The sequence below is a fragment of the Aspergillus caelatus genome (assembly GCF_009193585.1).
Source record: "Aspergillus caelatus strain CBS 763.97 unplaced genomic scaffold BDV27scaffold_252, whole genome shotgun sequence".
NCBI lineage: Eukaryota > Fungi > Ascomycota > Eurotiomycetes > Eurotiales > Aspergillaceae > Aspergillus > Aspergillus caelatus.
This window is the reverse complement of record NW_022475515.1, coordinates 35,700-52,102: the sequence shown is the minus strand read 5'-3', so window position 1 is coordinate 52,102 and position 16,403 is coordinate 35,700. Positions and strand designations below refer to the sequence as shown.

Sequence of the window (16,403 nt, the reverse complement as noted above, 5' to 3'; positions counted from 1 at the left end):
GTATTACGTCTAAAACTGTGTAATCGTTCCTTGCCGGTTGTTTTTTTTCACCGAGGGTAATATATAGCTGTATTCCTAGATAATTAATGAATAAGTATACATCGATACCGACATAGCAATGAAATATTGCTACACTGGTTCCACGTTTCCCTACTTGATAAACCTCAGCCATCGGCCCTTTAGCCTCGTATGCTCTCGTCGGAGCACTCATTACTGCCCAATTATTCACTCCAGGTGCACACTGTTACATTGCTCTCCACCTTATTCCTCGACCAGGACAAAGCTGACCGGGCCCACGACAAGCTCTGATATAATTTTTCAGCTAACATCTTGCCATTTAGTATGGAAAGAAAGAAAGGTGAGGCTCTATAATTTATTGAATAAACTAGTATCGAAAACATAAGTGGGGAGTGTTAGGGAAAACATATGCAAGAGACACGATGCTGCATAGTTGACTTTGCCGAGTTGTCAGTACGGGGTTATCAGCTCACTGATCATGTTCATTGATGCTTTCACAAATCCTACAGATCATGGTTATCAGTTGTCGGACACCAATCATATACTATAACTATCTGATTACCGTCAATCTTACTATTTGCCATAAAATGCATCACTGACGCTATGCATTGATACATAATCTTATTTACCGAGTTACGGACGCGCCCGAAATGTCCTTCCATGTTTTGCACATACTTCTCCGTACTCGAACCCTAATTTGCTGTAAAGTCTTAATTAATCCGTATAGGGCTAGGCTGTATTACCGGCCTGTCTCTGCCGTGAACTGTATAGAAATGGACGGAAATAATCCAACCTGAAAAATAGCACATCTTAAACCACGGCAGCACAAGATGATTGTTCATATTATATGATATCCCGTCAGGTCTGCAGTTGTTACAGTTTCCAATCTTGATTCTAGAATACACGACTCTATGCATTACCAAAGGGTGGGCGCTCTAGCGGCCATAGAATGTTGCAAAGTTAATTCAGAAGGACGGCACAAGTGGAACACTACCAAAGATACTACTCGACAAACTTATTAAACAAAATACAATGGTATGGAAGGTAGAGAATATAACGACCCGCATGCAATTAAATACATGGTAATAGTCTGCCCGGCAGTGTCTCGAGCAATCATTCACAAATTCAATCGTGGGGAGGTCTTCCGGCAACGTTCAACATGCCAGGGATACCATCAACTTTCTTCAAGGGTCCCACAATGAAGGATTCTTTCCAGACCCGATTCGTTATCCGCCACCCGAGTACAGTCTTCTCCAGTGTGTCGATGTAGGTCCCTTGAGTTTGGAACATCATTGGTTCGTCTCGGTCGTCATGAAGACCGCTGGGGTTGATTGCCTTGACCTTAACTGTTGCTGCCATCCGATCACCCGAAAATTCAATGAGAGGGTTTGCATAGATATGAAACGACCAAGGGAACAGCTTTCCAGTAAAGAACTGGTCCCTGCTTGGCTTCTTCATAGGTCATCTTGCCCCCACCACATGCAGTCCAATCGAACATTGTATGTGGCAGGAAAACCCGATCCAGAGATCCGAAATCCTTCTCATCTGCCGCATGGACATAGCGTGCGTAAATCTCATTGATTTCGAGACGATCACAGATCTCTTGAATGGAAAAAGGCATTTAGAAATTTATCAAGGCTAACCAGGAAGGAAGAGGGGTACTGTAGATTGCTCGTACACGAATTAGTATTAAATACCAATGGCATTCTGTAGAACTAACATACTCGTAATGAATGTTATGATATCAATTGCGGATAGAAGAAGATTCATGATGTTCAGCACATTCCGTTTGGCGAGTCACTAGCTATATTTAAATCTTTTCACTTGCTTGTTAAGGCCGTTTGCATGACAACCTCTAAAACAGAGCTGGTTCTAGGCTACCACAGGTCCACAGCTGCCTAGAATATAGGTATCACGTGACGATAATCTTGAGTATATATACTTGTGTTCCGTGTCACAATATATGGTACATGATAGAATGATTACGAGAATTCACGGTTTCCCTACCAGTCCCGCGTTATCAGAAGCGACAGCCGTTAGAAAGTGGGATAGAAGGCGGGTAATTTCTAGAATTTGAAATTGGTCGCTGGGCTTATTTCGATGGTTTCTATCATTATCCTTGAAATATCCCCTGTCTTGCTCGAGGCGCCTTTCGGTTTCGCATCGATAAAACTCCCGAGAAACCACAGACCGATGATTATCTCGTATAAGGCAACTTCAGTATAGGAATTTTAGTTATGCATAACGTCAGTGGTGGCTTGCCGGAGCCGGATCAGAAGTAAGCTCACTAGAGATTCTCGACGAAGCTTCCAATGAATTTATTCAGCCTTGTGCAATTTTCTTCACTTGAGATTGTTTTTCTGGTGGCGTTGCAAGGACATTAGAATGTGGGTAGCGTGTTTTATATACTCGCGCTATAAAAGTTTCTTTCAGTTGATTTTTCACCATATATATATCTATATCTCTCAATAACTAAAGAAAATTTTTATACGAACTGACCTACCAATGAAATACCTACGTTGGCCTATTTGATAAGCTACAAGTAGCCTTAACACCAGGTCTCTACCGTTAACTAATCAGAATACAGTATCATGAAGATTCCTGGTTTGCCTTTGCGATTGGTGCTCGCAAGTATCCCACCGTAACAGAGTAACAGGGTCCGCTGGTCATCTTTATGATTCGACTTACTCAAACGACCAAGCCCCTCATACTTACGACACAGAGAACATGATAAGAAAACCATACCCTACTACGGATCCGTACAAGCGCGTCAGAAAACTCTAGCTTTCACCCGAAAGAGAGATATCTCTTCTTACTTGCCCCACGTAACCTGCGCGTGGTATACATTGGAGCTGGTTTTTCCGGACTGCCGCTAGCATATATAAATAGAAGCTCGCGCCAATCCACCTCGTCGTTGTCGAAGAATCCGTACGCCGCTATCGTCTCGCCCCAACCCGGACAGGCCTGCGGCACGCAAACGCTCTGCTTGGCTGCTTATCGTCCCATCAATGTCTTCACCCGCTTGTTCAGGCGCGTGTCGCCAAGATCAAAGTGGGCGAATATGGTTTCCGTCCAGCAGGCTGCTTGCAAGCTCAAGGTGTTCACGGAAAGGAAAAAGCGTGAATAAACGCGAGATGCTCCAAGTTGATAAGCCTTAGCTTGTCTCATTGAGCCTAAATGTTGGCTTTGGACGCTGCGTGGGGGGCGAGTAACGTTGTGTATAAGACAGTGCGGGTAAACGGTTCATTCAGAACGGAATATAGGAAGGCTTCGATAACCCCCTCTGGGAGGCTATAGCCCATTCACCTGGTTCCGGCGTGAGCGCATTAATTTCGCCGGTAAGTAGGCAAAGATCTGCAATAAGCGACCGGACGTACAATATCTCTCATGATACGCAAGGAGGACGTTTTCAATCCCGCTTTCCAGCATAGGCCCCGGTCAACCTCATTACGCCGGCGCTATTCTCTTCCAGTTGGATGCGCTCGGCGTCAAGGCGGGTCCGGCCTGCTGGTGGTCGTTGCCATATGCCGTGCTCGAGTCGATTTTCGTACACGGGCGCATCGTTGTCACGCGCGTAGATCGCCATCCTGTCAACCAACCTATACGCCTCAAGTCTCTCTACAGTGAGTGGCACGCCAGCAAAAGCGGCGTCATGGTGGTTGCAGCTTACCCAGCGACCGAAACCGATGGCTTGCCGCTGATGCTCGTAACGCTCATGTATGCTCAGAAGACTGATAAGCCTGCTGACGGCCATGACTCGAGCCTCAATGTAATAACCAGCCTCACGGAAACTGCGGCAAAGTGCGACTAAATCGTCCGCGTTTCGCATTGTGCCGTCGATGACAAGATTCCGGCGTGCAGTTATCGCAGCGCGCGTGAGCTTTACAGCCCAAGGGCCTGCGTCAGGATGGATTCGATCACTCGCTGTGAGATCATTTTCGCGCATCAAATCGATATATCGCGGGTGGAATTGCCGCAATTCGTCAGCATCAACCTTCACAGCATTGCCGCCGAGATCCTTCATTGCGGCGCTGGCCAAGCGCGATTTTCCGGCGCCCGGTTGACCGCCTAAGAGGATCGCCATCGGTTGGTCAACCGGATTCGTGGTCGCAAGTGCTGCGGTCTGAATAGTGTGGAAGATTTCTGCATGGGTGTCCGGGTCGAGCTGATCGGACACCGTCGTCGTGCTCTCTCGATTCTTGATCGCAGGCGCCGGCAACGACTGCATGTGGGTATTTCTCAAGAGCATTTGTGATAAGAGAAATTCAGGAACGATTCTAATTCTGAATATCAATGTTGGACCAGATACAGTATTAGTACCTACTTTTGCCGACTAACAGACGAAGGATATTGGGAAATAGTCTAGCATGTCGGACTAATTCATGCCAGGGGCATATATTAACTCCATTTTAACTTTCTTTATGCCTCACGGAGGGTTAGGGTTGTGGCGAGTCAGCCGCAAACTGTTCAAGTGAAGTATGCATTCCATTGATGAAGCTGCTGAGCGCTGGAGCTGAAAGGCGGAACCGTTTACCGATTGGGCAAGACCACATAAATGGCCCGCTACTCCATCGTAGTTAAAACAGTGTTCCTACCAGATCAACATATTAGGGTTCTTCGAAGTCAGTCACTAGGGAAGCTTTTGGGTAGGCCCGGAGCAACCCCCGAAACCAAGCACAAAGCTTGCCGTATGTACCAGCCCGACAGGTCCACTGAAAGGTCAAGCCTACTTGTTCATGAATGTAAGTCTACTCTTTGATCTACTGCATTGGCATGGGTCGGAACCTTCCGTGAGCGAGGACTGCCATCGGGCCGTGATGAGCCCCCGCTTTTGGCTTCCAGTCATACCCACTATCTTGGTACGAAAGAGTGCTCCCGATCACCCATCATATACCGCTGTAAACTATCTAAAAAACGAAGACCTTATCTAGACTGTATTTACTTGAATATCAATAGTAATACCCTCGTACTAGCGCTGGCTGTGCTGGATCTGAAAATCATTTCAACCCACCGTGACTTATACCCATCCAATGGTTGATCCATAGTATTCGGAACCTATGATAGCTGAGTATATCATTGAACATGACAGAAAATCATAAATCGAGATACAGTCTCTACCCAGAGAGGCTACGACAGCTGCAAACGGAAGCTTATATCAAATAGACATGGTTGACGTCATGAAATCAGATTTTTGATGGTGTCACCGACGTTTTCAGCCAATCTATATATTAACTTTATGTCAACCAGTCAACAGAAGTCTGTGACAGCCCGGCGAGAACCTAATTACACCACAATGATCTGGACAGTCTAAACCTTCTACTACTAGTCTAGTCGAATCTGGTTATTCTCGGAAAGCTTAACCGCAAGATTGTCGTTGGTTCACTGGTTAGACCAGTTAGGTTACATTGAAAAATAACCTTAACTGGATACATTACCCGCACACATCATGGAGATTAGTGAAGTCCGCCAAAATTGACTATGCCTTACAATCATTAACGGAGCAATTGAATCATATCCTATCTGACAAGCATGAGGGTGTTACCAAAACCGTACATTATCCTGTATGAACGTCACAATGTCGACATGTATAGAAGAAATCAACTTGGACTGAACGAAGGTCTAGAATCACCGAGACCAAAGATAAATAGAGTGCTATTGTCCCTCGAAATTGCACCATTCTTCAAACATATCACGCCAATTTGAACAACAACAAATCAGATCCCTTTCTTACTTGAATTAAAGTAACTCTCTGCAAAATGAAGTTCTCCACCATCCTGGCCGCAACCACCGCCCTCCTGACTGGTGTCAACGCCGTACCACGTCTTATGGAGATCGAAAGCACCGATGTTTGCTGGAGGGTCTGCTTTCCGGAGAAGCCACATTGTCCCGAGGGATGGGTAAGCACATCGGAATCTTATCACTTTTTGGAATAGTGCTAACTCTAGGCCTACAGCATGCCAAGAAGTTCGGGGTGAGTAATATTCTAGGTTCTACCCAATGCTGGGCTCTAATACATTTGTTAACATCATATACAAGCATTGCCACACTTGCTGCCATGGCAAAGAAGAAGGTGACGACTCGGTGGCCAGCAAGCTTGACATGTTTTGGTAGGCGTACACGAGTGCCCTGTTTCGGTCTCGCTGGACTAGTGAGGGTTTAGGAGATGAGCTTGGACATGGTCTTGTTTCTTAGTTAATACTGGAAGGCGTCACGGTTTGAAAGTAATTGTTAAACAATAATTAACAATGTACGCTCTTTGAAAGTCGCCGTAGGTTGATGGCATTTGGTTGCAGTAAATAGAAGACTAATATTCCAGCAGTTTTTCAGGTCAATATGAAATAAGCTGACTAGACATGTAAACGGCCCTTCAAGATGTGTATAGCAAATGCCGTTGATTTCCATCCCGCAAGATGCACTAAGCCGGAAAAGGCTGTCTGCCATGGCCTCCCATATAATCCTCGACATCACCAACGCGCTGCTCTTCCTCACTAGGAAGAAAATCTTCCTGGGGAAGTTGGATATCCATTTCTGTAATCCAAGCTATTGGAAGCGAACTCAGAAACGCGAACCCAGCCAGCAACCACCAAGGCATAATCGTGTAGCCAATTTTCACACCAAGTGAGAATGCAGGGCCCATGACTCCCGGTCCAAGAGCTTGTCCAAAGGCGATAATACTCGTAGCTATTCCGTTCACCGTGGCTAACATGCCAATGGCTCCCGCTACCTCACTGATTAGAATTGTGCAGGACGTGAAAACAAAGGCAGATCCGGCCATCTTCGAGATCAACAGTGCACATACTGCCACACTGGACAGGGGCTGCGGGAGAAGAGGGACAAATGGGACCACAAAGTACAGAATGGGGAAAACGATAGAAGCCAGTCTCAAACATCTAAGGATTCTGTACTTTCTGGCCGCCCATGGGAAGATGACGAGCTGGACTACCATGCTGAATATGCCGACTATCGAATAGAAGAGCCCCATCTCATTTGCTTCTAAATGACATCAATCGATCATTAGTAAAAGTGTAGTAGTGTCGAAGCTGTTTAGCTTACCTAGCCCTAGTCCACTGCTGAATTTGAATGGCAGGTGCACATCTGGATTCTCCTTCAAGTGTTGCTTAGGAAGATGCAAAAGTACCGGGAACAAAGAGTCGAAAGCCACGGTATGCATGCTCATCACACCTGATATCAGCATTAGGAGCATAGGCTGTGGAGAGATAACACTTTTCCAACTGCTTGCAAGGGCAGCTGCTCTCTGCTCCAAGCCCTCTTCTACTTCTTCTATTGTGTCACCGAGCAGAGCTGTTGTCTCATCAACGACCTCCGGTCGGATATCGGTCTTTCTCTTACGCAGCGCCCACACGCTACTCATAATTTTTCCGATCATCAATCCAGAGTCATCAGGGGAGTCTTTCCGCCCGGGTTGTGTTTCCTATACAAGCTGTTAGAGCAATCTGAGCTTCTTCAAGGAAAGGTAAATCGCACACGAAGGGAAGAAGATGCCATAGTAATAGCGACAGCAACAACGCAGCTAGAAGCGATACTAGACAAGGCAAAGGGAAACATCTTAAGGAGTCCAATTTTGCCGAAGATGCCAGGATAATGCTCTGCTGGCTGGGCCAACAATCCTCCTAGGGCGGGACCGAACCCCGACCCAATTGTCTCGACAGTTGGCAGGATGCTGAATGCATATGGCTGTAGTAGCTTCTCAGGGACCATCTCTGCGATCATGGTGCGCATAATACCGACGCTACCACTCACGAGACCCAGCAATGCCCGGAACAGCACCAGGAGGGCGAGGTGCTGTGAGAAGCCAAACAGTAGAATAAATACCAACATGAGGTTGAGTTCAAGCAGGATAACACGTTTCCGACCCATGGAATCAGAAGCCATACCCCATATCACGCCCATTAAGCCGGCACAGGTAGCGGTTATCGTAGTGGTGAAGCCAACCCATTTAGGCACATCGCTCTTTGGTACACCGGCATGTTCGAGCATGGCGGGCTGCATGAGAAGTTATTAGTCTAATCTTTGTGAAGCGCAGATGACTTGAAAGGAGATATAGGCTGAGCTAGCGTACCATATACGGGACGATGGAGGTGAGTACGACTATATTGATACAACGTCAGTTCAATCCGGCGCGTCGTTGGTCACCTATTCGGAACTATTTTCCGGAGCAATACATACCCGCCTCAGCAAAGTGACATATTGCTGGAGAAATTGATTAGTAGACTACATATAGTCACTGTGTTGCATCGACACTCACACAATAGCCCGAGCTGCCGGAAAGGCAGCCCTGTCAGCGTTGAGACCACTCGTACTTTAGTCGAGCGAAGCCATATCTTGGCAGTATTCACTGGATATGCGAAACGCGACATTGAGCCGGTCTATCTTATAAACTCAATAGAAGACTCTGTCCAGCTTATACTCCGTGGTCAAGTAAAAATATTATTCTTCTGTACGCTGTTACGCGACAAGCGGCCTTTTTTGAATTAAATGTCTACACCTGGGCTAAGCTGAAAAGTCGATTATCTAGACCTAAAAAGGAAGGGAAAAAAGCCGAGCTGAGGTGTTCGTCCCCACTGCCGATCTGCGCTTTCTGCCGCGCTAGGGATTTACTTTGGATCTGTCTAAGTCGTGGACATGATGGGTACCACTTCCACTGATCCCGCTCCTGTTAGCGTGAAGGTTGATAATATATCCCGATTGAATCTTGCACTCCCCTAGCCAATCATGCACTCCTCGTAGCACGCCGGGATTCTCAGCCTGAGAGTATGAAACATGCATCCCGTAGGCAAAGTACATACAGAGTACTCCGTACATTCCAATCTGCCGAAAAAGTGGAGACAATTATTGAAATTAGAGTTTCGATTCAGCTGGCCAGGAACATGGTGAACTAGGGAAAGACACAATACTTCTAACACATCTAGAGTCTTATTACTTGCTCTGGTTGAATTGTGCGTATTATACTCGCAACAGTAGATATGAATCTGATCAGCCTAATGATAACGTTTGAAAAAGCATATATATCATAGCTATCTGTCTACATGCTCTCGCAGGTGCGTCACTTGGTATCTATATACAAGCCTAGACCACTTTTTCGCGCGGGCAAGTTTGTATGTACATATAGGGTAACGTGTTAACGCTAACACGAAGGCCATAACATAGCGAAAATTATCAATTTATAACTGTTTCCCAGATATTCCTAGCCTGGAACTAGCCTTATCAGGAACCTTGAGGGTATCATCGCTAAAAGAATAGCAATTACGACATATTCTGTGACCAGATAATTCAGATATGAGCCGTAGGATGGCGTCTGATAGCTATGGGTGATGTCGTTGCCTTGTGACTCTGTGTCTGGTATAGCATGAGTGGCTTTCTTGTCCTCCTCGAGCGCATTTAGATAAGCTAATCCTCGTGCGCGCAGAATTCAGTTACCGATCGGTGGATAACTCGCACGGTTTCCTTCGCACCAACCTTGGGAACATTCACGATTTCGACCAACCCGTTAGATAAAGCACAGATCCGCCGTTTCATCCGGTCGTCGGTTTCAATGAAGTCGCTTGTCTCTTGGAATCGGATGGAATACGGCTTTCGTGCAGCTTCCGTTGCAACCAAAACATATCGCATCTCCGTCACCGAGGGTGGTCGCCCAGCATGCCAGACCCATTGAAAAAGAAGAAACGACTAGCTACGATACTCTCACCTGATGACATTCTGCAGATGTCCTGGTAAACATCGCTCAGTTCATGAGGGACATGTTGCAACCAGTGGCAAACCCGATCCACTGATTCACCGTCGGCGATTCTGCTTTCAAACAAGGCCACAATAAGATGCACCCATTCCAAAATCCCGTTGCTCTGTGCAATGATATCGGCTTTTAGATGAGAACATGCCCTCCTCTCTGAATTGTTGGGAGTCCCTAAGTAAGGAGTACCTAGGTGACCCTCGACCTATGTGGTTATGTCACTTTTATTATGTTGTTCCATACATATTTCGACCCCCGGTCAAATAGTGGGGACGGGATAATGTCGACATGAAATACATATTTTTGCCGATGCCATCTTGGCAGCAACTGAGTCAGTAACCCGGTAGAAATACGCAGTAATCTCCAACGCAAATTGTGTGCCTGCTCCGTCTAGTTCGTCGACCAAGATCGTAACTTGCTGTTGTTGAGCTAACAAGACAATGGAATCTTGAAGCAGTTGTTCCAAATCCTGCCGTTGCCAACACCAGCCATATCCGCTCTCTCCAAAGACACAGAACTTCTCATGGTATTCGTCCCTTACCAGAAGGCGTACCACCACGTCCTTCCGAAAGAGCTGATTTAATAACGAGCGCAGCATTCCAAGTGGTGTCCGCTGTGGCTCTGCCCCTCGACCATTGAAGAAGGACTCGAAATTAATGCCCTGTCGCTGTTTCTTGCATCTCTTCTTAAGCCTATTGTATAGGAATGCCATTAACGTCGACTTCCCTGCGCCAGGCTTACCCTTGATCCAAAGTAGACTGCGGGGTTTTTCCTCCCCAGTTTTTGTATTCGTTTAAGTCTAGTATCCATTCACAAGTGTTGACATATGGCTGCCGCAGGTTACACCGTCTATCAATCATGTCAGGGAATGCTAGTGAGACAAGGATATCTAGAAATATCGTTCAGCGAAAGACGTATTTCGGATTCCGAAATTGAGCCCTTACTTTAATCATACCGGTCGGACGAGTCTAACGAATTTTATACATACAAGTTAACTCTGTTTTTGCTAAGGGTTTCTCCTGCTCAAATTGTTCCCTAATCCCGGTTTTGGTTCACCATCATTCCCAAAGCTGACCGGTCCATAGAAGTTCTGGTGGATGGCTTGATTCTTTACACCGTCATGGTTATTCAAAGTCACTGGATTTTGTCCTTCGTTCTCATGCTCGTAAAGTGACACTTTGGCGCCTTTTAGTAGGTCAGGCATGCTTGGGACCTGCTATGAGCCTACCTGAGACTTTCTATCGGCATCTATTCTCAGCGTGGCATAAAGCGTCACAGCCAGACTAACATCCTCCGTCGTACCTCATTCATAGCAAAGTGAATTGCTCTAGCGAAAAGGAATCGGTTTTCAAATAATCAAGTGTTTTTGAAAAGTGGTTCACTCCCCACCTTCACATGGCGGAGGGTATTCATAGCGCCAGCTAAGCGCCGGATACCTGACCAACCAATCGACAAAGAACCTTGAAAACGATCTGGGAGAAGACCGACTCAGGAAGTGCTTACCCTTTACACACAGCAGAGCATAGGATACCAATATGGTGACGTGTATGGCGCTCGCTGGTGGACGTTATCGACCGCTGATAAAACCTGATCTAAACACTCCCTGTCAACTATCCGCGATAATACATGTTTACTGAACAAGCCCACGGCAGATAATCTGAGACTTCGTTCGATAAGGCTTCCTCGTCATTTTTTCAAATAAAGGAAACGTCGAACCTCTAAACGATATATAAGGGACATGCACGAAACTATATCCGACATTGTATCACATACACGGAGACCTTTGTTTTCCCCACGGCGGTTTGCTGAATACCCGCGGGCTGGTCTCCCCGCGGACCTAGGCTTTTCAATCCTCCGGTGCCCATTGGGAACCCCCGCATAATTAGATGTCTATATAAAACGCCATTAATTAAGGATTTATTTTGCAAATCCACGAATCTTGTGCGGTATTTATCACTCATTCCACGGAATATTCCAACAGAATTTGCAAATACTTAAAGGGAATATGGCAGGGTAAGTCATTTCCACAATACTTTCTTCGGTAACAGCCAGATGAAGTCGAGGAACTCACCGTTTATGACAGGCCTGAAGAACAGTTTATCCAACTCACCAAGGCCACCGGCCTTGTGCCAGAATCAACGGTTGAGAATGTATACAACCAATTGAAGCCAGTTCCTCCATCCTTCCTGATAGGCAAATGGGACGGCGGTGATATCGATACGGGACATATTGGACACAAGCTTTTAAAGGATATGAAATGGGCTGGAAAAGACTTCCGGTCGGTAGACGACGGTGATCCAATCATGGTTTATGATGCAGAAGGCAACCGGGTATGGAGGGAAGATTGGGGACATTGCTCGGTACGCATGCTCGGAATTGAAGCCGTTCCTTAACCACACCCTGACATTTTATCTCTGAATAGCTACGGGAGATGGTCTATCGAGGAGTAACCTCGACCGCCATGATCTATGACCAGAAGCCTATTTTTGACCACTTTCGTTATGTGACGGATAATATGGTTGCTGGTGCCATGGATACACCCAAGCTGTTCGGTACCAAGGGTACCTACTATTTCTATTTGACTCGGCGTAGCTCATCCTCGCTGTGACCTATCTAGTAATAAGGCATAAGGCGGGGTGTGGGGTTATTTCATACATAAAGCAAATTTTTTTTTGTAACCTATAGCCGAGTTCAAATGATTATCTTCTGTGGCCTACTTTTGGAATTGGTGTAGCCCCACCACAACGAAAAGTATAACCACTCTTTCATACAACTTGCGGCCAAATGATAAACTGTTAATGGGCTTCTACCCCGGCTTTTGGATAATACTTGGAGAAATACACATTCTTTTGCGCCTTATTAGAATTACTTCCTTCTACGAAGCAATTGATCATCAATAAAGTGATCATCCATCTACTATTGTCGCTGAACAGGTCGCGACTGGCACGGACCCCAGGTGAGTAGCAAAAGGCGACTAAGTATACGTAGCACTTCATCCGATTTGTGAAGGCTGTATATCATGATGTACAAGAGTCGTTCAAGAAATATTGTGTTTCGGAAAAACATTTGACTCTACTTTCGGGGTGGAACTCTAACAAAGAAAACGGTGCTAAGGAATTGAATATCAATTTGATAGAATTTCAATATTTCAGAAGCTCGCCCTAGCGCCTCGAGAAGGCTATAGCGCAGCTAGGTGATCTAGCTCGTATAAAGTAACAAAAGCTATGGGCACGCGGGTAAACAGTGGGTCCCAGCGAATGATTAAAAAGAAATCGTCAAAAAGGAAAGGTCGTGCCCGGGATCGAACCGGGATTACAGGAATCAGAATCCTGGGTGCTAACCATTACACTACACAACCACTTGTTGTTGAAAGCGTTTTCTCTTTTGAAAATATTACTCTTACAAAAAGAAGTGTAAACTGTTTCACGGAGGCAGAGCAGGATATATATACACATTACCTAAAGCTAGTGTTTACGAGTTCAAAATAGCAAGAGCACGTATTAATATGATAGTTATTGCATTGCTTAAAGCCAGAGCAATTTTAACTGCGGTGAAGTTTTCAGTTAGAGGCCTTTTTCTTGCTGCTTCCTTGCAAATATATATTCTGACTAGATAACCGGAGCGGGTAAGGGTGATAAAACAATTGCTTGAATTGGCTACCGACAATCTACCGATGGGAGGACAAGGGCCTTTCAAATCCTTGTAAAGCGCTTCAGCAGCCAATAAACGAAAACAGGAAATGGTGGTGAGCAAAACGCTTCGCACAATGCTAACTGCCCAGTTTGTTTCCCATTCATCCATTTGAACATCGATGGTCTCCACCATTCTTATTCAACCATGCTGTAGGAAGATTTCCCGCTATACATGCATATACCCTTTACTGTAATCCACAACTGTTGACAAAACTTCAAGAAAGTGCTTCGGTATCTGACATGGAAGTTACATATCTGTGCATATCACCCGTTTCAATGGACGTAGTTTGCAGCCAGGGCTTGACACCGAAAAACAGAAGCTCAAAGCATTAGTGATGATGGATAAAAGTACAAAAGGAGAGAGGCTGGAGATCCAATGTCAAATAAAAACCCGAGATATGCTCAACTACCGAAAGAGTGCTTTGGAAAGAAAAGTGAGAAAGAGGAAGCCTTTATCTTTAGGACTGCCGCTCTAATGCATCCGTCGAAGATGTTCCATCATATTGTCCTTTCGGTTGAACGGCCTTCTACAGTCTTTTTCTGGACACTCGTATAAACCAGGACAGACATGCTTAGACCGAATATGCCTCATCAATTCTGCCTCGCGCGAAAATTCGCCGCGGTATTTACAAGCCCTCCACTCACATCTATACAGACCGGTGCGCATTACTCTAGGACAAAGCATACGTATTAGAAATTAATTGTCAGACGAGCGACTGGATAAGTCATGGAGCGTACCTAGACTTGGATACCCCACGATGACCACGGGCCACATGGCTTTTACCACATTCATCCATGTCGCTTGCTCGCTTCATTGATTCTTCTATGGCGGAGTCCTGTTCGAAGAGGCTGACTCTAGGGCTGCTCGAGGTTAAGTCGCCACAGCTCAGGATCTGAGCGTGGGGCGAAATGTTTGCTCCGCCTGAACCATTACTACGCTCGGTGGAATCGTCGACTGGGGTTGTGGTGACACTGAGAATTGATTGAGTTGGCAAGCTGGGAGCCGTAACCTCCGACTCAGACAACGCAGCAAGAGGCAGGTATGAGAAAGCGGTTGGATGCGGGGTAGCGAGGAACGGCCGTTGATGTTCAAAACAAGCCCAAGAAGGCTCAGATAAGCCTGTACACCAGCAACCTCTCATAGAGGACATGGATCTATAATCCAATGGGAAACTGCATGCAGGGCACATCATCAGGAATTACGATGTTGGATCTGAGTAGCGACTCAAGTAAGTAAGGAAGTAAAAAAGGAGCAAAGTGTTTGTCATGGAGAGGCTTGCAAGACGTGCGCATGATCACACTAGGGATGGGAATGCTTGATGGTTTATATATGTGATCGAATGGCAATATACAAGCTGCGCGGAGGGCTGCCGAATATTTCAGGTAACGAAAAGGCACACTGATAGTGACTCAGCAACAAAGCCTTTTTCTATTTCCTTTATTTCCTTTATTTCCACTACTTCCATTATTTCCATTACATCCGTAGCTCCCTCAACGAGTCAAAACCTCACCGAGAACAGATGACAGTATAACTTTCCCTCCATAGGTTCGAAATGTAGCGCCTGAAGCGGGAAATCGAAATGTTGACGATCAAGGTTAACTGTAAAAGATGTATCACGATTCGGTAGCTCAACATGGGTAGACTTTATACTGCTAGTACTATAGTATTTCCACCTCTATCTATCCCATGCACATGTATATTCTATTGTATATATATTATATATCCTGCAGCGCCCTTTACTATAGCGTCTGGGCCTTGAGGTTCCCCGAAGGGGGTGGAGGAGCTAAAGAAATACGTGACGGTAACTCCCGTAGTTACTATGATGCGCACGAAATATGGTTGTATAGAACATAGAAATAAAGCTCATCGTGGATAGAGAGCTAGGTGGCCCAGGAAAGTAAATGCAAGGTGGTGGGCGGAATCGTGCAAACTTCGGGTATACCGCTCTGGTGCATATTGATAGTAATACACATACGTGGCAAATAGTAGGTATAGATCGTAGATAAACTGCCAGATTAGAACGTGAGTGGAGGGTTTGGTGTACCCGTCCGATCTCGTTGGTTTCATGGACCATGGTGTGCTTGAAAGGTATTATTGTCAGTTTCGTGGCACTCGAGCTGCCACGAATAGTGTACGGCGCAGCGTGAAGTATAATGGGGTTGTCTTTTTGCTATCATAGATATATCCGTAAACCCCGACAGGGAGGTAAGAAAGGATGAGAGTTTAAATGTTCACGAGGAGACTGCGTGTTTGTAATCCCTTACGATTTGCTTGCTTGGCAACGCGAGGCTGACGCGGACTTAGACCCTGGATGCAACCAGCCACAGCCCGCAATGTTAGTAAATTGTGTCATCTGTGAATTCTATCATAAGCAACTTCTCCTGGTCACCGTGCTTTACGCAATACAATTCGTCTAACGGACGAATTACATAAAATAACCTAGATTGAAGTATCTGCATCCCGGATATATTTACCACAGTTTACCGAGGATTAAAGACGACATACTCCGTACATGTCTTGACATCCTTAGTCTCTGATAGAAAAGATGCAGTTTATCCTATAAAGTTGACTTTGTATTGACTTGTAGAACTGAATTTCCATGCATATACTTTTGGGAGATTAGGTCGTTAACCTTAGATTGTTGGAATCACGTTTTGAGTGAAGAGACTTCATTATTAGGAATGAGACACAGAACAAAATATGGTGACACGAAAAAAGAGCCACGAGCACTCACTGAATAGCCTACCTAGAGGATAGGTGACATGGCGAGCGGGTTTATTTGGCTATTTAATTTCTGTCTGTTCATGTTATCTGCCTCCGATGTATTGGGCTCAGGAGGTATTATGGTGATGCGGAGCTATATTGCTTCTCACCGGAGAGGTAACTGCGTAGCTAGACAATCTCAAGTTAGGCTGTAACAGACTAAAAGAATGTTGATTGTGTG

At 45.6% G+C, this 16,403-nt stretch overlaps 7 protein-coding genes and 1 non-coding gene across 8 annotated transcripts; 2 read left to right on the top strand and 6 right to left on the bottom strand.

The window, feature by feature from the left end:
- Positions 1-1,076: 1,076 nt before the first annotated feature.
- BDV27DRAFT_135799 (uncharacterized protein) lies at positions 1,077-1,856 on the bottom strand. The gene is made up of 2 exons (XM_032068626.1): positions 1,743-1,856; positions 1,077-1,679 (listed from the first exon to the last, which is right to left on the bottom strand). The coding sequence occupies exon 2, from the start codon at positions 1,474-1,476 to the stop codon at positions 1,144-1,146; it is 333 nt and encodes a 110-aa protein (XP_031922733.1). The 5' UTR covers positions 1,477-1,679; positions 1,743-1,856; the 3' UTR covers positions 1,077-1,143.
- A 1,111-nt stretch (positions 1,857-2,967) lies between these two features.
- Positions 2,968-3,315, bottom strand: BDV27DRAFT_135798 (uncharacterized protein). Its single transcript, XM_032068625.1, has one exon. The coding sequence runs from the start codon at positions 3,184-3,186 to the stop codon at positions 3,013-3,015; it is 174 nt and encodes a 57-aa protein (XP_031922732.1). The 5' UTR covers positions 3,187-3,315; the 3' UTR covers positions 2,968-3,012.
- A 112-nt stretch (positions 3,316-3,427) lies between these two features.
- On the bottom strand, positions 3,428-4,246 carry BDV27DRAFT_162445 (zeta toxin family protein; the record flags this gene model as incomplete). Its single annotated transcript, XM_032073396.1, has 1 exon — positions 3,428-4,246. One exon carries the CDS (start codon positions 4,244-4,246, stop codon positions 3,428-3,430), a length of 819 nt encoding a protein of 272 aa, XP_031922731.1.
- A 1,528-nt stretch (positions 4,247-5,774) lies between these two features.
- On the top strand, positions 5,775-6,129 carry BDV27DRAFT_162444 (uncharacterized protein; the record flags this gene model as incomplete). Its single annotated transcript, XM_032073395.1, has 3 exons — positions 5,775-5,915; positions 5,972-5,989; positions 6,055-6,129. The coding sequence occupies 3 exons, from the start codon at positions 5,775-5,777 to the stop codon at positions 6,127-6,129; spliced, it is 234 nt and encodes a 77-aa protein (XP_031922730.1).
- Positions 6,130-6,433: 304 nt separating this feature from the next.
- On the bottom strand, positions 6,434-8,396 carry BDV27DRAFT_168402 (major facilitator superfamily domain-containing protein; the record flags this gene model as incomplete). Its single annotated transcript, XM_032074757.1, has 5 exons — positions 6,434-7,011; positions 7,072-7,450; positions 7,504-8,022; positions 8,206-8,229; positions 8,340-8,396. The coding sequence occupies 5 exons, from the start codon at positions 8,394-8,396 to the stop codon at positions 6,434-6,436; spliced, it is 1,557 nt and encodes a 518-aa protein (XP_031922729.1).
- A 1,662-nt stretch (positions 8,397-10,058) lies between these two features.
- Positions 10,059-10,841, bottom strand: BDV27DRAFT_135795 (uncharacterized protein; the record flags this gene model as incomplete). The annotated part of the gene is made up of 2 exons (XM_032068624.1): positions 10,722-10,841; positions 10,059-10,615 (listed from the first exon to the last, which is right to left on the bottom strand). A coding segment is annotated over exon 2 (322 nt), but the record flags the coding sequence as incomplete, so codon positions are not given.
- Positions 10,842-11,771: 930 nt separating this feature from the next.
- On the top strand, positions 11,772-12,374 carry BDV27DRAFT_162442 (DUF4334 domain-containing protein; the record flags this gene model as incomplete). Its single annotated transcript, XM_032073394.1, has 3 exons — positions 11,772-11,779; positions 11,850-12,126; positions 12,189-12,374. The coding sequence occupies 3 exons, from the start codon at positions 11,772-11,774 to the stop codon at positions 12,372-12,374; spliced, it is 471 nt and encodes a 156-aa protein (XP_031922727.1).
- Positions 12,375-13,052: 678 nt separating this feature from the next.
- On the bottom strand, positions 13,053-13,124 carry BDV27DRAFT_t196. The gene has a single exon. It is a non-coding gene; the product is annotated as a tRNA-Gln (tRNA).
- Positions 13,125-16,403: the final 3,279 nt, after the last annotated feature.